The sequence below is a fragment of the Oncorhynchus nerka genome, linkage group LG24 (genome assembly GCF_034236695.1).
Source record: "Oncorhynchus nerka isolate Pitt River linkage group LG24, Oner_Uvic_2.0, whole genome shotgun sequence".
Taxonomy (NCBI): domain Eukaryota; kingdom Metazoa; phylum Chordata; class Actinopteri; order Salmoniformes; family Salmonidae; genus Oncorhynchus; species Oncorhynchus nerka.
In genome coordinates this window covers 86,489,420-86,511,179 of record NC_088419.1, presented here as the reverse complement: position 1 = coordinate 86,511,179, position 21,760 = coordinate 86,489,420, and the positions used below count along the sequence as shown (strand labels likewise).

The 21,760-nt window shown below is 41.5% G+C and overlaps 2 protein-coding genes and 1 long non-coding RNA gene across 4 annotated transcripts in view; 2 read left to right on the top strand and 1 right to left on the bottom strand.

Annotated features, from left to right (window-relative positions):
* LOC115108690 (uncharacterized) overlaps positions 1–2,945 on the bottom strand; it is a 74,601-nt gene extending 71,656 nt beyond the window's left edge. Inside the window, exon 1 of the long non-coding RNA XR_003860380.2 lies at positions 2,866–2,945. This is a non-coding gene — a long non-coding RNA (uncharacterized LOC115108690). The remainder of the gene's footprint in view (positions 1–2,865) is intronic.
* On the top strand, positions 880–6,129 carry gorab (golgin, rab6-interacting). Its single transcript, XM_029633293.1, has 5 exons — positions 880–1,098; positions 2,878–3,211; positions 3,476–3,577; positions 3,705–3,845; positions 4,383–6,129. The coding sequence occupies exons 1-5, from the start codon at positions 1,044–1,046 to the stop codon at positions 4,858–4,860; spliced, it is 1,110 nt and encodes a 369-aa protein (XP_029489153.1). The 5' UTR covers positions 880–1,043; the 3' UTR covers positions 4,861–6,129.
* Positions 6,130–11,458: 5,329 nt separating this feature from the next.
* On the top strand, positions 11,459–21,123 carry prrx1b (paired related homeobox 1b). 2 transcript variants are annotated; one of them, XM_029633296.2, is made up of 5 exons: positions 11,459–12,327; positions 16,128–16,303; positions 18,029–18,210; positions 19,651–19,712; positions 20,018–20,157. In XM_029633296.2, the coding sequence occupies exons 1-5, from the start codon at positions 12,081–12,083 to the stop codon at positions 20,071–20,073; spliced, it is 723 nt and encodes a 240-aa protein (XP_029489156.1). In that variant the 5' UTR covers positions 11,459–12,080; the 3' UTR covers positions 20,074–20,157. The 2 variants fall into 2 exon arrangements, with proteins under 2 accessions (XP_029489156.1, XP_029489155.1); XM_029633295.2 differs by lacking the exon at positions 19,651–19,712 and having other exon boundaries at positions 20,018–21,123.
* The last annotated feature ends 637 nt before the right edge of the window (positions 21,124–21,760 follow it).

Below are 21,760 nucleotides of genomic sequence, written 5' to 3'. Positions count from 1 at the left end.
TAATGAGGAGACTCACCAAAGGCAGAGTATAGCTGACAGTCTTTCCTTTAGCAATTTTTTATTCATTATTACAGGAAAATAAATCCAAGACAACATAATTATTTACAAACTAATGGCGAACTAACAGAAAATAGCTTACTGCCACAGTGTAACGAAATAAAAGTAGGTCATTCTATAGGAGAATTTTAGAACTCTCGCATCTTGTCACAGGAGAACTCGACCTACATGAAGATATTACCTCAATTACCCTCTGTGTATAACCTCGCTATTGTTATTTTATTGCTGCTCTTTAATTATTTGTTACTTTTATTTTTGTAGGGATTTTTCTTAAAACTGCATGTTTGGTTAATAAGGTATTGTAAGTAAGCATTTCACTGTAAGGTCTACACCTGTATTCGGCGCATGTGACAAATAACATTTGATTTGGTCTGGTTGCTGTGGCAGTCCGGTAACCACGACAACGGACGTTGCGACAGTCGCAGATACATTTGTTTGTGTCTGTGCGTCAAGGAAACTAACAGTCGCAGCGACGGTCTACAGACATTTCACCCGAGTATAAATTAAATTTGACCAGCGACATTCGTCGCATTCTAATCGTCTACACACAGACATGTCGTTAGACCAAGTATAAACTGGCCTTTAGACAAACTCTGGCTCTGAAGCATACTAGTGTCCAAAGTATATGCCAGTGTTTCTCTTTTTACATGATAAAAAAAATAGCTTTCTGCTTGGTAACCAATTTCAGTTGAGTATTTGTGCGTGTTTTATAATTAGTCTAACAGCACATAAACCGGTGAATATCACATAATGTGAATTAATAAACTACAATTTGAATTTAAATAAAATCAAACAGGCGTTATTATGTCCTTCACTGGTCCCTTTCGGGGTCTTTGACGTGGCATCAATAAACAAAGATGGCGGCTAAGTAGAAAGATTTCCTGGATTGTTACTTACTTTTAGCATTTTAAGTTGATGGTTTCGATAAATATTTAATAGCTAACAAATATCTCGTGTCACTAAATTCCTAGGATATCAATCTTAAAATGGCTGGGTGGTCAGGGTTTTCGGAAGAGGAGCTACGAAAGTTGCAGCAAAAAGGTAACTTAAACTTGACTTCAAGCTAGCATAACGCCAGCTCTTGACAATCACGACTTAGTTCTATTACATTACACAAGGTTGTGTTTGTAAATTCAATCTGGAGTACCAGAGTGCGCCCTGGGCGTTCGTAAATTCAAAGCGTTTTGCTCTCGGATCACTGGACGCTTTGGCGGATGAGTAACGTTAGCGTTCTAACCTCACAACGAACAGCAGTCAAGCACCCTAGTTAACGTTGGTTAGCTACTTCCAGACAACACTTCACTGACCATTTTGCTCGCTTTATCAGAGCTGGTTAGGTTATTTTCATGTTATCCATAGCGTAAGTGACTAACTGCTGTTGGCAACAATGTAATTACGTTTTTTTTGCAGACGTTTACGGACACCGACCATATTCGACGGGTGTCGAGCGTTTGTAAATTCGTCAGTTATTCTGCGCTCTGGCACACTCAGACGAGGGTGCTCTGAAATTGTAGTAGATAGCCAGAACGAATTTACGGACGCACACTAAGTCATTGGTCAAAGGCATCTTCTGTAGTTTTTTTTTGTTACGATCCGACACTCGGTCTGAACATTAACATGCATCTCATGCGGTACAGTTTGAAGTATAAGGACCTTTGTGACTTTAACATCAGAGAGCAGTAATGATTTAAAATGTTAAATTGATGTACACCTTTATGGCAGTGTGGGAACACTAAACCTCTCTTTTACACTGCTTGTTTACAGAAGACAGTGACCACCTGTGCTAATTAGCTATCTAGCATGCTTACAAGCACCTGTGTGTAACTGAAGAAGGCCGACATAAACGTGTTGTGACTGAAAAATACTGTTGGCTGCAACTGATTAATCCGGTGAAAACAGTATATAACGTTATTTCTGATGTGGCATGGAAGTAAAGGGCTTTATGTTTCTAGAACCTTATCGCAATTGAGAATCGATTCACGTTTAGATGGAGTATTTGGTTGGCTCTGGCAGCCGAAACAATCTTTGTCTGAAAATAACATTAGATCCTTGGACCATAAGGAGTAATGGTAGGCTGCTTAAGAGTACATTTTGGGCTTGCATAAGGTTAGCTCACGAAAACTCGAGGTGGCTCTAGGTCTTCTGTTCTCTGCCATTAGCTTCGCCCACAACTGCCTCATGTGAACTACAATCCCAACGTCTGTAATCATCGCTTGTGATACGGCTTTCAAAACATATGACCTTTTAATCAGTGAAAAATAATCCTTCAAATAAAAAAAAACATACACTTACTGTAGCAGCTTTGCATATATCCTTACAGCTATGGGTGCCTCCATGCAATGAAACTACAGTTCTGCTCACTTCTCAAATGATGCTTGCGCACAAGATAGCTAATTATCTCAGGTGGTCGCCTCTTGTCATCCCTCTTATCTGTAACCATGCCCTGTAACATGGAAGTATGGCCATGTGGGAACACTAACCCTATCATGGTGTGTATCAACTTAATATTTCCAGCTGATATGAAAGATAAGGTACTTATGTTTCCAAAACCTTAACACAATGACACGTATGTATGTTCAGATTGACCGTCAGGGATGCTTAACAAAACTATGCATACAGAAGACGCCTTCGTCCAATGACTGTTATGTGTAATGTAATGAAACTGAGATTCATGATCAAGGGCTAGTATAAAGTTAGCTGCTTAGCCAAGATTCGGCTGTCCACATATATCCATTCATTAGTCAATTCAGTAGCTAGTTACGTCTGTAAAGTGTATCGATATCCAGTATCGCTGTATCTCTGTTTTACCTCATTCATCAGACCAGGCGGTGCCTGCGGCTTTAGGTCGTGGACGGAAACCAGCTCCTACTAACCGGAGTCGGCAGCAGTTGCAGCGAGAGCGAGCCCTCCAGTTAGCCACTCAGCAGAAGAGTGGACCCGACTCGTCTGCACTACCACCCGAGCAGCAGCTAACCAAGCCTCCGCCGCAGCCCACTAAGGCCCTGCCAAAGGCTGTCATTCAGCCCGTTGTCACCCCCACAAAGCCGGTGGAGGAACCCAGCCAAAAAGAGACCCTTGCCGTAAACCATGCTCCTGCACCAGCAGAGGACACATCGCCGATTGTCAAGGAGTTGGAAAAACAAGAGGTGGAATTGTTAGTAAGTCTTTGTTATCATAAATGAGGTGTAGATCAATGTCTTATGATGATCTCACAGTTGCCTGTACATTCATTTAGTTTGGCATAGCAGTAATGTTGTTGACACTTACAGGGTCCAAAAACCAAGAAGAGTGCAGTGATTTTATTTGAAGAATACTTATCTTAGGCTAATTAGGCCTGTCCTTTATTGTCTGTAGATCATCCTCATGTCTGTTGATTGCCTTTCTCTGTATTGGGTGTTAATGCTCCTCGTTGTTGTAGTCGGGAGAAGACTCGCATAGAGCTGCTTCAGCAAGACCAAAAGATGATGGAAGACAGGAATAAGCGCAAGAAAGCCCTCCTGACCAAGACCATTGCTGAGAAGTAAGGACAGATGCCGTAGTTCACATTATCACTACCAGCTATTCTGATACACTTTGTTTCCTTTGGACACTTGCTGTGGTTACTCTTTCATAAATTCACCCGAATGCCTGTTTTTCTGTGTACACAGATCCAAACAGACCCAGGCAGAGTCAGTGAAGCTGAAGAGGATCCAGAAAGACTTGCAGACTCTGGACAATATGGTGTCCAATGACATTTGCATACTGAGAGGTGTGATAGAGCAGGCCAGCTGGGACTATAACACTGCAAGGTAACACACAATTTGAAGAACATGCTGAATCCTTGCCACGGAGATGGGATTCTTTTCAATCGGGGTGTTTTTCACTCAGGGGAGGTCATCCATTTATTAATACCCATTATTGTTGTTGTATCACCAATGCAAAATCAACCACAGCAGTCTGTAGCTATACTGATATGGCAGTGAACATTTCCTTCTTTCAAACTCTGGAAACACTGCTCTCTACAGGTTATTCAGCATACTCCTTCAGTACATCCCAATACATTGATAAAACAATGTCCCCTCTCAGATATGAAAAAAGGATGGTGATAAGTACATCCTAAACTTGAGAATAATGACGCTGGGCTGAAAAAAGAACTATTTAAGGAGATAAAGGAATGAGTGGCCTGCACAAGAAATGTTGCTGCTCCACAGTGACTTTTTTTCTGAACCCAAATCAACAACGTTTCGACTTCACATAAGTCTTTGTCAGGTGAGGTAGTCCATGTATTCCTTCCTTTGCTGTAGACAGATTTATTAGGAATTTGTTTTGTCTCCTTTTCTGTTCAGGAAGCGCTATGAGAAGGCGGAGTCTGAGTATGTGACGGCCAAGCTGGACCTCCACAAGAAGACGGAGATAAAGGAGCAGCTGACGGAGCACCTGTGTGCCATCATCCAGCAGAACGAGCTCCGCAAGGCCCACAAGCTGGAGGAGCTGCTGCAGCAACTACACCTCCAGGCCACGGAGGAGGACCAAGAGGAGGAGAGGAAGCGGGAGGAGGAGGAGAGGAAGCGGGAGGAGGAGGAGAGGAAGCGGGAGGAGGAGGAGAGGAAGCAGAAGAGTGTCATGGAGAACCAGGGAGAAACAAATGAACAGTCTCCCCCAGATATAGGGTCCACACCAGGGGTAGAGACTGAGACACAGGCAGGCGGTGCCATACTCCAGCAGGACTACCCTGCAGAAACTGGGAGCGATCAGGACTGTAAAACGGCCAACATCCCCCTAGCGGGGCAGAGCGAGGCTGAAGCCCCGGCTTCTGCTTCCTGAGACGAGGGGAGGGGTGGTCCATGAGATGTCAGCCCTTACTTTCACTGTTCAAAGTAACAGACTCTTACTGACCCAGAATGTCAGTCCTGCCCGTTACTATCTAGCTTCAGTATATTAATACTGTATGTCCAATACATCCATTAGGGGATGTTTCCTCTCTGTGTAACAGTCCTGTGTACTGTATATGTATAAACATTCTACCATTGGGGGAAATTCATTTAGATTTGTACTGTCTGAGAACTGGCTCACTGAGTCTTCATTGTGGAGCGAACAACATTGGTATTTTGTTACTGTTTGTCGGGTGGTTTGTCTGTATGCTCTTAATGTGGCTGTGTCAAAAATGCTTCAAACACTTATTTTGCACAATATTTACATCCGAGGTGAATATTCTCTGTGTCATGCCTAGCCAAGAATATGTAGAACTGAAAGCATAGCCGTTTTTTTTAAAAATTGGCCTGCTTTGTCTTTATGGTGAAGCTGAAAGGAGGTGGTTAACATTAAACCCCTGAAAGTTCCTCTGTGCAGATCCAGGCTACAGATGAATAGAAGATACTTGTGTTCACAAAGCAGCGCTGCCAGATCTATTCTCTCTGTATGTTGTAGATCAACATAATATCTGTTGGGGTTTTGCTATCGAAGGGCTGGTATTTCCCAAAACCAAACTCTGTCTCAGGCATATTAAAGACTTGTAGATCTCCAGCAGGCTTCCTAAGGAATGGTAAGGTGATATCTCATAATGTATGTATGTATGCTCTGAGAGAACTGCTCAATGGCATGTTGCTGCTTTACTGTTATGGCTTTAGAACAGCTTGTTTTCAGTGGCACTCTATGGTACAAATGTGTCTACAGCAATATAACATGTATCTGATATGAGTGTGCTGCAGCTAGTTGTTTTGTGTGTAACAACCAGCGTTATGCCCCTGTGTGTGCCAGGGAGTACCAAATGCTACCAAGTGGTTTTGTTTTTCAAATATTATCCTTAGAATGAATGTTATGTGAATTTGTTTAAATCCAACATCTGTTGTTTTGTATGGAAATGGGCTTATTAAAAGTGGGTGGATATTTAAAGATGTATTATTTTTACACTATGTGGTTAGTATGTGGGTATGTGTTCATTTTTTAATTAAAAAAATATATATTCTGAACATGAATGCAACTGCACAAAACCTGTTCATTGTAACACTTCTATGCTGTTCATGTCATCTTTGTTGGTTAAATTAGTATGAATGAAGTATTATAATTAAATTAATGCGAAACTTGTATCTCTTATGATTGTTTCTGTCATTTTCATTATATGTAATGAGTATTTTGAATGATCTGTTTCAATGTGTCTTTCTAGGTGCTGTAAGGTAAACGGATTCCTTATTGGAGCTTGTGGTGCCGTAGTGGAGTTTAGTGAGAATAGTTTCGAACTCCCATCGCTTTTTCAAGTCATTTTAAAGTGCAGTAAGCGTTCTGTAAACCGCTCAGATTTTACAGCGCTTTGGTCACATCTGGCCGTCTGAAAGGGAGACTATAAACCCAGCTCTTTTAATTAGTTAGCGAGTAGTGAGTGACCACTGAATGTCCCCGCCACCTCACAGGTCAACGCTTTAATGCGTTTAATATCCTGCCTGAAATGATATTTTACTAATTTGATTTAATAACAATGTGTTATTTATTGATGGATGTTTAAAGCCTACCGGTATTTGCGTGTATGCCATTGCTTATGGCCTAATAGTGCATCTATGCCTCAGAAAATAGTATAGCGACTGTTCCTCATTGGGATAAATCATATTGAAAAAATAAAGAGCTGACTTGTACTAATTTTACTATAGAGGCCGCCCTAATTCAGTAGGGTATGTGACCAACTATTATGGAATCTAAAGGCTATAAGGTAGAAGTATACAAAAACACGAATTGGAATTGACTATTAGCCATTGGGTTTGGTGAAGCGGTAAAGCCCAACAACTTCAGAAAGCAGTAGACTTCTAGAGCACTGTGTGATTTATGTGGCGCTAGCGTCCCTAGACAGGTCGAGAAGGGCCGTGTAACCCGAGAACCAACCACAGAGAAGCTGTGAGATCAACTTTTACTGAAAATCTCCGCCATCTGGCCCGTCGGCGTTATTGAATTTTGACCTTGACACTGAAGTATGGAAAATGAATTGTATTTGCATAATTCATGAATAATTAAGGCTTTGGCCCAATACCCCAAATGTTTTAATTAATGAATATGCTATATATAATTAATTCCTGGTGCGCTTTTATTTTCAACATATATAGGAAAAAGTACACTTTTAATTTCAAATTAGGCCTATCAAAAAGTACACTGACATTAAACAACTGATACGCTATTTGTTTATTATTTATGAGTTAAAGTTCATGGTCGAGAGTTCAATTATAACTGCACTGCACAGATTGCTTATGGCGGTAAAAATATATATTTGTGTAAAGGCTCTAATAGGCCAAGGTGTAGCCTATATTTGGGCTTCTTCGATCACATTATTTATCAAGGTATTTCTAAATGATAGGTCTATTTATTAGCCTCAGCCATATCGAAATCGGTAATACAGCTGTAGATATATGGAACTGTGCGAAACATATGCCTACCCTGAATTACAATTTGAGAGAGAGAGAAAATACAGTTTTTGCTATACATTTTCATGTTGATAATGTGGGTTTAATGACCCGTGGAATCAGTGTAATAACCATTTAGGCCAGGCCAGGCCTAGCCTGCTCATGTTATCAGATATGATATGGAATCAGACATATTCATTTTCTCTTTTAAGTGTATGACATACAATTATTCATTTAGAAACCGCTAGGCCTGTATATAGCTTATTGAACGAAAGTTAATGTGATTTTATATTGTATATTATTTCATTTAGCCTACTTTGAATTTTCGTTACTTAGGCCTGTGTTTGAATAATTATGTAAATACGCATCGAAATTGTTTAAAATTGTTCTGAGAAACACTGAAGGTTACTAGGCCTGCATGTGCATTGCCATTGACTTTAAGGATAATTGCAGTTTGGTCAACCAACCAGCGCTCATTCAATTCCCCCAATGAAAACACACACTTTGTATGTTTTTCTGTTGTTGCTGATTTAGTGGTTGTATTAGCTGAAATATTGCCTTGCCCTTGGCTGAATAACTTGTACTCATCTTAGTCCGCAGCATGAGTCTCTGTCGGCCGGGCTGACTGGCTGGCTGCAGTGCTGTCCAGTGACCCTTAGTGCCTATTGGGTTAGCGCGTTGGCCCATGTCCACCTTTATTTCTCTAATTGGGAGTAAAATAGCCTCCTAGTTGACTCTCCATATCCTGGACGCGAAACTATGTGTTGCCCCCCCATCCCCTCCACCCCCTCTCCATCACTGATTGCTGCGACGAGGAATTCTCATCTTGAGACCTGTTGAACTGCAAATCCCTCGCGCAGGCACCGAGTTCGGATTACAACATTCGAATCCACAATTGGCAGATGTTTTCAATAACAATATAATCAACATTGGCCATTTCTAATCGAGATCATCTAAATCATTTGAACGCACAGAAGCTGTTTAATTTTTACTGGTTCGTGGTATAACAGTAGATAATTTACTACAAGTGTTTCCACTTGGATATAGTATTGATAACCGTATTGCCGATACGTCATTGTGTGTTAAATTTCAGTCCTTCTCTGCCATTTGGGCCATGCGACTCTGAAGGGACATGCGACACGGTCTCTCTCTCTAGTCTCTACCTCTATTGTTCCAACATTGAAAACTCTCTCACGCTAATTGCAAACTGCCTGTGTTGTGTTCCGACATAAAAAACAATCTGCTCCCGATTAAACAACACGCCGAGTTTACAAAGCCATGCGCGTGTGAAATTAATTCACCAGCGCTGATTCTGATTATAAAGCCAACGGCTGCTGTTGCCTTCTGTAGGCAACGGTTTCATGCGTCCCAAAGCTGGAACTATATTTTAGAGCATATACTTCATGTCATTGCTCCATAAACCTAAAATCTAAAACCCAATAGGCCTTGTTAAAGTAGGCCGACATTATTGCCCATTATTTCAAACCTTTCGGTTATTATTTACACTGTACTATGTTTCTGTACTCATGTTATTGTCTGAAAAAACAGGTATTCCCCAAAAAATACATTCTGTGTAGATTATTTCAACATTTTAATTGTGGTATACAATTCTTGCTGCTTGAAAAACTGAAAACGTCTTTCTTTCCCAAATGTTTTTTCTGTGAAATGTCTGCTCAGCACCCATTTTGTACGATTCTCTGTAGCCTATCTTTACTGACTGTTACACAGCTTTCACAAATGATGTATCAAAATGATGTATGCCTAGTACCTTCCGTTTCTCTTATGCCTGTAGCCACTCTTTGAATATCCAGAGTGAATTCCTTAACTGCACATAATATGCACGAAACAATGATTGAACTGTTATGAAGATGGCCAAAATTAGGTGTAAAGTGTGTTATCAAATTATCTTATTGAATCTTAGACATCTGTTTACAGCAACGCAATAACGGTATTTCACTGTAACTGCGCACGTCTCCCTTTCCTCCCTTTTCCCATTTACGTTAAATTCGTTGTTTCTTCCCCATTGTTCGTAATATGTCGGTGCATTTGAGTTTATTACGTTTTACAAGGATAAAAAAATCGGTAAAAAAAAATCCTAGAAGTTAAACATAATGGAGACATGGCAACTCAAACGTTGATTTATTTGTGTTTTTTTATATAACCATTAACATATTAACGGTGAATTAGTATGTTTTTTTGTCGTCAGACTAATCATTGCCTTTGCCTGAAATGACAATCAAGGGTCAATGGTCCACGTGTGTAAAGACGCAACTATAGCGCGTGGGCGTAATTTGATTCCTTGGATGGATTGGTAACGATGTTTCTGATTTTTAATTACATATGAATTACAAAAGTGCTGTTTACATTTTGACCTTTATCGAGCAAAACATGTTTGCTTGACCCTTGATAATGTGCAGAGATTGGGGCTTTTATGGGCATTTAGGCGGCAATAGCTGATGTTAAAAAACATTTCTCAAATATTCTCCTCTCCTGAAACTACCCTTTGCTACTCTGAATACGATATTTGTACATGCATGTGCCACGCTTAATACGGTATGCATATCAGTATGCAGGCTATAAGGAGTTCAAATTAGAAATAATCATATGAATATATTTATTTTTTGCCGGAATAGACCTATAGTTCCAAAGGTCAGCCAGACTTCGGATGGCACATTTCATACAGAGTAACATTGACCTTTCTTTTTGGCCAGACAAACACGAAGGAATAGGTTTTTGTCGTAACTTTGTCGTATAACATTATTTAAGCGGGAGTGAAAAGAGTATCTTAGCTTTGAGGTTTAGGCCGAGACTGTTGGGGAGGCTTTCGACACTGGCACTGGAATGAACGTGTAGGCAGGGAAAAAAAATCTGGAGGGAAAACTAATGATGAAAAACACTACTCTATCCCCGCGCCTTCATTAAATACATGGAAAGAACGAGAAAATAACATCTGGATTCAATCCGCGTTCCTTTGATGGCATCAAGGGTTCTTTTCCCAGATCAGGGGCTGGAATCTACGGGATGTCTATGGCAGTATGGAGCCTATAGTGGGTCTATACTCCTGCCATCTAAACACGTCACTCCATTCCTCCATCCCACCCCGAGCCCCCCTGTCAAGACCCCCAGTCAGAGCGCACACAAATGAGACCCCAATTCCAACAATTCTGAATAGAATTTTGCACTAAACCCAAAGTATTACAAATGTATGTTTGTCAGACAACGGCTTGTGCAGCCTATTAGAATATCTGGGGTTTGGATTTGGTTACAGCCTATTGTGTGCCAGGGTGAATCATAGCTAAGCAACGCCAATAACGGCATTATTACAGTTGATTAATTAAGAATATATTGTTTACCATTGTTTTTATTTGGTATTATTTTGAGCTAGCTATATGAGCTGGAAAGGAGAGGTTCTTTATTTGTGTTCAGGACGATTTATTGTCAATGTCTCCTCGTAAAACTGTTATCAGAACAGCAATTATGCAGTATACTTTGAATACCCACATATCTAATGAACATGTGGCCCATGGCAACATGTTCATTAGATATGTGGTTATTCAAAGTATACTGCATAATTGCTGTTCTGATAACAGTTTTACGAGGAGACATTGACAATAAATCGTCCTGAACAGTAATAGTGATTGGGTTGGTCTGGGGCCGATATACCCCGACAGTTAAAATCTCTTTACTGACGCTATCATCACATGGGGTGATAATTATCCCTCCCTCCAGAGCTCCTGGGGCTCTTCCCGCCGCGGGGTCCAAGGGGTTGGTTAAGGTTGCCAGAGATTCGTTAAAAAGCCTTAATCAGTGGGTTTTGGGTGGTGGAGACGTTGTTGGTGTGGCTGTTTGTTGCTGAAAGGGGAGGGTAGAGCTTGAGGAGGACGGGAGCGTAGCGAGGGGCTCTGTGAAACGTCAGAAACAGCACACAAGCATCGCCACGTAATTACGGACTCCTATTATGGTCCATCTACCCTCCCAGGAGTCTCAGAGTTTCATTTACTCCCCGGCTGGTTCAGGCAGCATCCGCAGCGTGCCAGCGTGCCAGCGTGCGCCTCATTTGAAGTGCCAGAGCAAGAGAGAAGCAGAGACTGAGAGAAACAGAGAGAGAGTGAAGGGAAAGCAAGAGAGGGTCGACTGATTCTCACTGAGAAAAAGCAATAGTTCCAAGAAAGGTGCCTTAGCCATTGCAGAGTCAGTTTCCCAGTGCGTTCAGCCCTGAGCTGAGCCAGCTTTACGCACACACGAGCGCATCTGTTCGGCATCAGTTAAGCTCAGTCAGTTGCGACCGTGAGTCAACAGGAGTGGGAAGTGGGGAGGACTTTTTAAGAGGACTTCTTGAAAACCCAGATGCAGGACGCTGTGATTTTATATGGAGACTCTATTTGTTGTTTATGCGCGTGTATGGATGGACCGGATGCGTAGAGATTTGTGATCGAGGGAAAACAAACAAGGGGAAAAGCTTTTTTCTTCTATCTGTAGAAGTTTGGTTTACTGCGGCTGCTGCGTCTGGATGTGAGCAGCAACTGTGCTTTGCTTGGAAAACTGAGGTTTCTCCGGCTGGTTTGTAGGCGCTGTTCCTGTTCGTGCGTTCTATGTGCAAGGATCCATTTGGCTCGCTTATTATTATTGCTCAGTTTTTTTCTACTGTATCCTATTTGCGTCATGACTTCTAGCTATGCACATGTAAGGGACAGGCAAGCAACGATATCAAATCGCTTGGAGAGTCCGATTACATCGAATCTGGAAAACCTTCAAGCCAAAAAGAACTTCTCCGTGAGCCACCTGTTGGATCTGGAGGAGGCCAGGGAAATGGTTGGGACACAGGCGGACGAGAGTGTCGGTGAGGCGGGGAGGAATATGCTGGAGTCCCCGGGGCTGACCAGTGGGAGCGACACCACCCAGCAGGAGAGTAAGTAAGAAGTGGACACCAAGTGCAGCCTATACACTCGGGACTGATTAACACCTTAACGCAGAAATGGATTATTAGGCTACATTAGCAAATGCAGGCTAGGTCTATATCGTGTAAACTATAGGAACCCATGTTGTTAATAATTCGCAAAATAATCCGCATGATTTGAGGTTTGAACTCATTTTGGTGTGCGCCATCGGTAATTTGAGTGGGCCTCTTTGGAGAAGATTTGCAGTGTACAGTGTGAACAAATACCGTACAGAATTATGAACACAATACTGCAAGCTACTTTCATTTATTTTCATTAAGTCTTGCACAGTCTTTTCCCGTTGAAATATAGAGTCCTTAGTGACTCGTGGTAATATATCGTCTCTGACGACTACACTGAAAACGACAATTCATTTACCATTAACACTTTGACGTCAACGAAGTATGGCGATGTTGGTGGATATGGTAAACAAAATAAATATTATGGGAAAGGCAAGCTTTACAATAATAAATCAAAACAAACACTACTATGGAGGCGTCCACAACTGCCTTGATGACTTAGATGGGTCAGGAGGATAGCTTGAAATGTGGTTTGTCTATAACATTTTTTTTAAATGCGATAGAGGAGACAGAAGTCAATTTGGATACACCCCATTAAAAGCAAAAGAACACAGCGGGTTTTCCCCATTCAGCCATACTGTTGAGAGAGTAAATGAACCCGTCAGGTCCCGGGTGATACGCCCTCCTATCCAGAGTCATTTGGAGAGGTTGACAGAACGTTAGGGTTTAATGAGTGTTATTGTTATTTTACGGGTAAATCGGACCTCGAGGAGAGGTATGTGAGAAACGTGGGTAAGGGAAGGCGCAAGTTGATGTCGTTAATTCACAGTTATTTCGCTTGTCAAACAACTTCAGAATATTTCTACATAATAATTTGTCATAATTATCGGATGTGTCCTGTTGACGTGGCTGTGACAATTACGGGATCAAATAACACAACGTCACTAGATCTGCTTGTCAAGAATAACTATGTTCCGTAATTAATCATGTTGGGATGTTTGTGTAATGTTTGGTATTCGTAAACACATTTAGGCCTATAGAAAACAAGCAATAAACGTGTAATATTAGGAGGCGGAACACATAGCTTGGACAATTAACATCATGCAAAGCCCATAAATCATCGTTGTGAATTTTCTTACTTTTACAATATATTACCAACAATTTCACACGAGCTTTAACTAATTCCCATAAACATTTTTTTCATGGAATCAGATCGCAGTAGGATCTAGACTACTATAATTTGGTTAAGGCCTAAATCATCATGATTATAGGCATCCGTTGAAATTGAATGGTTTTCACCCCGTTTACCACATAAAAGGTTTCTTATGTGGTTCGATCAGCCTCCAGTAAAGCATCACGCCATTTGTCAGTATGCAAACAACAACTGCACCTTTGGCCTAATGTTTTCAGCTCAGATTATTATATTTCTTAGGCCTTCACATAATAACACGATTTTAATGTATTCTTTTAGCAGTGACAAACAACATACCTACTGGGCAAAAACGGGTTGAATAATCGTTGTTTCCATATCATAAAAAAATAAAATAACTGATGACGTGGAAAACAGTTTGGATTTGCAAAAGTCATCACTGTAAGGGTTTTAGTTTTTTTTTTTTCACCCAACCTGCAACCTAAATCCAATGACATAGTGACATTGATGGTTGATTTCACTTTGAATTCACCTTAGTTGACAACTCAACCAAATGTAAATCAAAACTAGACGTTGAACTGACATGTGTGCCCAGTGGGTATTTTCCTAGTGCAGAACTATCCTATCGATTTTCAGTTCATGTTTAAATTTGTAATTTCGAAATTTACACATTATAATGAATAAACCTCAGTTAAATTTGATAGAAACAAATAGCCTATATCGATTATATTATTTTGGCAATCGTTGTATTTGAAAAAATGTGTATATTTTTTTATGCACAATTATTTAGCCTAATAATGATTTTTGAAGCCCATTTCCCACGCCCATTACGCTATGATACATGTAATTGATATGAGTAACATAATAACAGAAATAGCCTTTATGTCCTGTTATATCGTCTGCTGCTACGTGTGACTTAGCAGTTGTTCTTTTATCATTAGTTTACAACAAGATACCCTATTACAATGAGTGCAATTGCAACTTTACAGAATTCACAATTGGTTTCAGATTAATATAAATTATTAGCATAACATAATACATGTATTTTATACATTCTAGTTTCAAACTTTTTTTACACAGTATTTGATCGTTAATGGTATAATTAAGATAAGCCTCTTATAGCCCTGGAACTGTGTTCCCAATGTCGACTGTGTTCCCAATGTCGACTGTGTTCCCAATGTCGACTGTGTTCCCAATGTCGACTGTGTTCCCAATGTCGACTGTGTTCCCAATGTCGACTGTGCGCATTTTTGTTTTGTTTTGTATTATTAGTCTCTCCGGGTGTATTCCTGATATAAAACCTACATATTTAAAACATTGAAATGGACAAGGTACTGATTTAACATTTATGTTAAGCCTGCCCTAGCATATAAATGTTGGGGCCTTATTGAGTCTTCCAAACTTTCGACCACAAGGCCAACCACAGCAATAGGCGACAGAAAATGTGATTGGTAAAATAAAGAGAAACATGAAGTTTAATATACTTTAATATACTCCATTCTGTGTTGCCTTGCTATAAAGAAAATAAACTTACTAAGAGAATAGGCCTTTTAATAGAAACGTTATGGCTGTTGTTCAGTGCATTCATCATGGTTTTCCGTTGATGAATGGGTAAAAGATGACAACATTGTGGGAACTTACTGAGAACTGTAAATGGTTGTTCTTCCGCGTGAAATTGTGCAACTATCCCCCAAAAGAGACTTGTAGGCTTAATTTGGATTCACACATTCACCCACTGCAGCAACAGTAACAATTATAACATTCTCAGTACAATAAAGTCATAGAAGAGGTTATACATCCTCTGAGGAGAGAAATAAAGCATACATAGTTGGCGATTGACAAGAAAAGTATTCTCACTCTCTCCTGCTCTCTCTCTCTCCCTCCAACTCTCTCTCTCTCTCTCTCTCTCTCTCTCTCTCTCTCTCTCTCTCTCTCTCTCTCTCACTCTCTCTCTCTCCCCCTCTCTCTCGCTTTCCCTCTCAATTAAATTTAATTCAATTCAATTCAATTCAATTCAAAGGGCTTTATTGGCATGGGAAACATGTTAACATTGCCAAAGCTAGTGGACTAGATAATAAACAAAAGTGAAATAAACTATAAAAAATGTACAGTAAACACTACACTCACAAAAGTTCCAAAGGAATAGAGACATTTCAAATGTCATATTATGGCTATATACAGTGTTGTAACGATGTCTCTCTCTCTCTTTCTCCCTACCTCTACCTTTCCCTCTTTCTCTCATTACGTTACATGATGACAACAAACGGGGTTGTAGAAACAGTCCACAGTGAACACACTTGAGAGACAATATGGTGCTATTGACAGGAAGTGTTTACGTACTGTAAGCCTATGTGTGTATACCTGTATTCAGTACATTATACACCGTATAAAATATAACATATATCTCTATCGTAGTATGTTTATCTGTGTGAACCTGTATGCGTATAAATGGGATAAACAAATGTAGGATATAAAAATACTTATTGGGAGCAGACAGTCAACAGTGAGAGGATGTTTACTGTTTCTGTTAGATCACAGATCATATTCTACAGTTAGTCTGTGCGAAGTATTTCCTGTGTCTGACCATGATGTTGTGTTGTAGATGAGCAGCTGAACGCAGAGGAGAAGAAGAAGAGGAAACAGAGGAGGAACAGAACTACGTTCAACAGCAGCCAGCTGCAGGCTCTGGAGAGGGTGTTTGAGAGGACACACTACCCCGACGCCTTCGTCAGAGAGGACCTGGCACGCAGGGTCAACCTCACAGAGGCACGGGTGCAGGTAGGATCACAGTATATGCCATTTAGCAGACGCTTTTATCCTAAACATACATTTTTAGTTTGGGTGGCCTCATCGGCTCTACCAACTGAGCCACAGAGAACCACGACCTCCCAGTCATTAGCATACTGTAATCCTAATAGCCCCAGCCAGGTGATCCTAATAAGTGATCCTCAGGCTCCCACGTTCTTGTGTTGTCTCATCATATAGAGGACTCCACAGCATAATCCTAATAGGTGATGCTCAGGCTCCCACGTTCTTGTGTTGTCTCATCATAAAGAGGACTCCACAGCATAATCCTAATAGGTGATCCTCAGGCTCCCACGTTCTTGTGTTATCTCATCATAAAGAGGACTCCACAGCATAATCCTAATAGGTGATCCTCAGGCTCCCACGTTCTTGTGTTATCTCATCATAAAGAGGACTCCACAGCATAATCCTAATAGTTGATCCTCAGGCTCCCACGTTCTTGTGTTGTCTCATCATAAAGAGGACTCCACAGCATAATCCTAATAGGTGATCCTCAGGCTCCCACGTTCTTGTGTTGTCTCATCATAAAGAGGACTCCACAGCATAATCCTAATAGGTGATGCTCAGGCTCCCACGTTCTTGTGTTATCTCATCATAAAGAGGACTCCACAGCATAATCCTAAAATGTGATGCTCAGGCTCCCACGTTCTTGTGTTGTCTCATCATAAAGAGGACTCCACAGCATAATCCTAATAGGTGATCCTCAGGCTCCCACGTTCTTGTGTCCTCTAATCATGGAAACTATTAGGACCCAAGGACCTTGCAGGCTATTTCTCTATATCAGACAACTGTATGATATTTATTAAAAACATTGGGTAGATCTTGATGGCACAGTTGTGTATGTGTGGGTGCGTGTGTGTGTGAGAGAGAGAGAGATGGAGAAAGAGAGAGAAAGGGAGAGACTGAACAAGAGAGTGAAGGAGAGAGAGCTGGAGAAAGAGAGAGAAAGGGAGAGACTGAACAAGAGAGTGAAGGAGAGGGAGCGAACATCTGCGATTAATTCGTACCAGAGCGGGATGCAGAAATCCTTTGATAAAAGAGACTTTGGGCTCATTCCTGAGGCGCTGCGTAAAGCTGTGCCTCCCGAGCCTTGGCGCTCCCAAAACGTTTAATAATGGATTTGATTTCAGAGTGAGGAACGACATTATTAGTTCCCCAGTCAGGCCCTTGATCTGCTAACAAAGGAGGCATGTGGTGTGTGTGTGTGTGTGTGTGTGTCTGTGCGTGCGTGCGTGCGTGCGTGCGTGCATGCGTGCGTGTGTGTGTGTGTGGTTGAGTATGGAAGACTCGACACTGAAGGGACAGTATTTCATCATCATGGCGTGCTGAGAGATACGGCTCAGTGTTACAGTATCTATTAGATATGAACAAAGGTTATAAAACATGACCTTTAAAACATGCATGTTAATCCTTTTTTACACATTGTAAAATGTAAAACATGAATCTCATGGAGAAGTAGTTGATATCATTAAATTCAGGAGTTAAATATGATATAAGTTCTGAAATATTCAGATATGAATAACACTTTACATAGAGATATAGTGTGAAGGATTTATATCAGTATTAAAAGTAGTTTATAAACTGTAGCTAAATTAAACGTCTATAATTACTGTCATTATCAATTGGACTGCTTTTATTTGAGGGACTACTGTACATTAATTCTTTGAATGTGCGCTCATTTGTATGTATTTTTCCCAGGTGTGGTTTCAGAATAGAAGAGCAAAGTTTCGTCGGAACGAGCGAGCCATGTTGGCCAGCAAGAACGCCTCGCTCCTTAAGTCCTACTCCGGGGACGTCACGGCCGTGGAGCAGCCCATCGTACCCCGTCCGGCCCCCCGCCCAAATGACTACCTATCCTGGGGCAGTGCCTCTCCTTACAGGTAGACCCCCCCCCCTCCTTCCTATCGTTGTCATAGCTCTACCCCTTTCACCGAAAACACAGATCCAACCGCTCTCTCCTTCAGACCCCAGGCTCCCTCTCACCCCTTGCTCCTGCAATAACCACACTTTAACCCTACCACCCCTTCCTTAATGCCACTTCCAGCCCCCTCTCCTCTCACTAACACCCCACCACCCCATCACCCCTAACCTCCAACCCCCTCTCACCTCACTAACACCCCACCACCCCACCACCCCTAACCTCCAACCCCCTCTCCTCTCACTACACCCCACCACCCCTAACCTCCAAACCCCTCTCACCTCACTAACACCCCACCACCACATCACCCCATCACCCCTAACCTCCAACCCCTCTCCTTTCACTAACACCCCATCACCCCTAACCTCCAAACCCCTCTCACCTCACTAACACCCCACCACCCCATCACCCCTAACCTCCAAACCCCTCTCCTTTCACTAACACCCCATCACCCCTAACATCCAAACCCCTCTCCTCTCACTAACACCCCATCACCCCTAACCTCCAAACCCCTCTCCTTTCACTAACACCCCAACACCCCTAACCTCCAAACCCCTCTCCTTTCACTAACACCCCACCACCCCACCACCCCTAACCTCCAACCCCTCTCCTCTCACTAACACCCCACCACCCCTAACCTCCAACCCCCTCTCACCTCACTAACACCCCATCACCCCTAACCTCCTCTCTCCAATGACCTTCCTTATACCCATCACAAACGAATATTCTAAAAACACAGTGCATGAATGTTTTGTATAATCTATGGTGGCACAATATAGAGTGAGTCCTATTTCTAGAACTACAGAGTATCTGTAAACAGGTCAGTCTTTCTCTCTTTTCATTCCTTTTCTCCATTCTCCTTAACACGAGGGAGGAATGAGAGATCCAATGGCCCTCATGATGAGGTGATAATCTGAAAACAAACCGTATTAAATCCACTGTTGATCCCTGTGACCTTCTCTGTTATACAATACCAAATAATAAACACTAGAGCAACAGCAGGCTCCACTGGGCAGGATTTTTTGTGCCTCTGGTTACATTGGTTGTGATTTACAGTAAACCCCCCCCATGAAACTAAGTATAACATTTCTGGCCTAGGCGCTATGACCAAAGACTCCATTCTCCAACTGTATCTCAGTGGGGAACCCATGTGGCTCAGGTGGTAGAGCATGGAGCTTGCAACGCCAAGGTTGTGGGTTTGATTCCCACGGGGGACAAATAATAAAATGTAGGCAAGTCACTCTGAATAAGAGCGTCTGCTAAATGACTAAATTGGGATGGCTTTCTGGCCTGGCTGTACTCACTATAGTGGATAGTCACATGACCAGAAGTAATGCCAGTGAATAATATCACACTAATGTGGTGCTAACACATACATCACCATTTATATATTCTTATTAAGCTGGTACCCAATGCCGGAGGGAGTGCCAATGCGAGTGCCACAGAAAATGCTGCCCTCACAAAGCAAGTACTCTTTCACTTTACTACATGTGGTTCCTTATTTTTTTATTTTTTGGCTTGATGTGTCTTTGGTATTTTCCAGAGTAAGTCAAAACAAATGAATTATTCAGTCATCATTAAAAAGACTGCCAAAATCTGGACTTTTACAGCAATGAACAATTAAACACATTTGATGTTTTTCCTCATGATGAGCTCTGTGATGTTAATAACAATGCTATTCTACTTGAACTCACATTGTCATGTTGGCTCCATCGCCGCTGGTTACAGTTCTATCTGACCTTTGCCCTCTGTACCATTCTCTCCTCCAGTGCCATGGCAACCTACCCCCCCACATGCTCCAACCCCAATACATCCCAGGGAATGAACATGGCTAACAGCATCGCCAACCTGCGGCTCAAAGCCAAGGAGTACAGCTTGAACCACGTGCCCACGGTCAACTGAGGAGAGAGGGGGGAGAGAGAGGCTTCATGGTGGGGCTGGGGTCTCTCTCTCTCTCTCTCACACGTCTGTCCCACACAGACAGACAGTAAGACCCCTGCCTGGCCCCCACAGGGATGATTAAGATCTGCCCTCCATTTTAGCTTGAAGTCTCCTCTCGTTCCGGAGCGTCGTCGCTATAGCGATGGACCTGCTTCCTATACTGTCCGCAAACCTGAAGCATCTGATGAGAAAGCAAGCGACGCAGGGGAATCATGAGAGGCTGTTTCTGTGAGCCGCGTCTCTCCTATCCTGAGCATCGCTGAACTGTCGCTGTCTGTACTAACCAATTAAACAAAAGAGATCAACCAATTAAACCAAAGAGATCAACCAATTAAACCAAAGACATCTAGACTGGGACTGGATGCTGTAGCAAATGACTGTTTTTATTCATTCTTTCAATTTGATTTTGACTAAATGAAAGGCTAGTCTCCAAAGATATGGAAATCCTGACAGAATCAATCTGACTGTCAGGCTGTCAGTGTCCATTTCTAGTTTTATTCACGGTCAAGACCACAGTGACCACTTCCTTGGGGTGAGGAGGAGATGAGGAGGAGACACCAGGATGGACGACTTTTCAAATGGAGTTTTCTGTATTTTTATTATAGAGCATTCAATAGGATTATAACAGCAGAATGGGATGAGTAACTTCCTGATCAACAACAACAACAACATCAACAAGGACTTATCCTTGGGAGGTTACAAACATTTATACGTTTTAATATTTTTTCTTCTCACATTTCTTTCCATTTTATTCCAGTGACAAGCAAACATTTTTCCCGGCGCATTTTGATTCATATAATGCCATGGTACACTATACAGGAAAGGCTAATGTAACCTATTTCTGAATCCAAGACCGTAGTTTCGCTTCATCTTTGTATGATATTCTTTATTTGTAACAGATAATCATGTATATTAATAAACTCAAGCAAAGTAATGCCACTGTGTCAGACTTACACGGTTGAAAGCTATTTGAGGGTTGCACTATCCAGCCACGATATCTACATGAGATTTAAACTATTTAAATAGAAAGATGTGGAGGCCGCTTTTAGAGTATCTAGAATTTTTGAATATTTAGAATTTTTGAATATTTAGAATTTTTGAATATCTAGAATTTTTGAATATTTAGAATTTTTGAATATTTAGAATTTTTGAATATTTAGAATTTTTGAATATTGGCAGTTATTTTTAGAATACAATGTGTTATGAGCTGTTGACGAAAGGGAATCATATCAAATGTAATTTACCAAAGTTCAATCAGGAAGGCCGGTGTGAAAGCTTGTTTAACTTCATCCAGGAAGCATAACATAATTCACTCTGTTTCCTATTCTAGGGACATAGTGTCTTGTTTCTTCTCCTCTTTCCTATTAGCCACGTGCAGAATGACATTCACCTATTGACCCTATAGCCTATAAGCACGGCCCCGTTATGCACATTCCTCACGCTTGATGTTTAACCTATGGGCTCACTTTTGCAATTATCACCTTCCTCTCGCTCAACCAATATGGGTCGTAAGTCTTGGGATGTATTTATATGTCAACTTATCTTCGTTCTCTCACTTGCTGTCTTTCAGC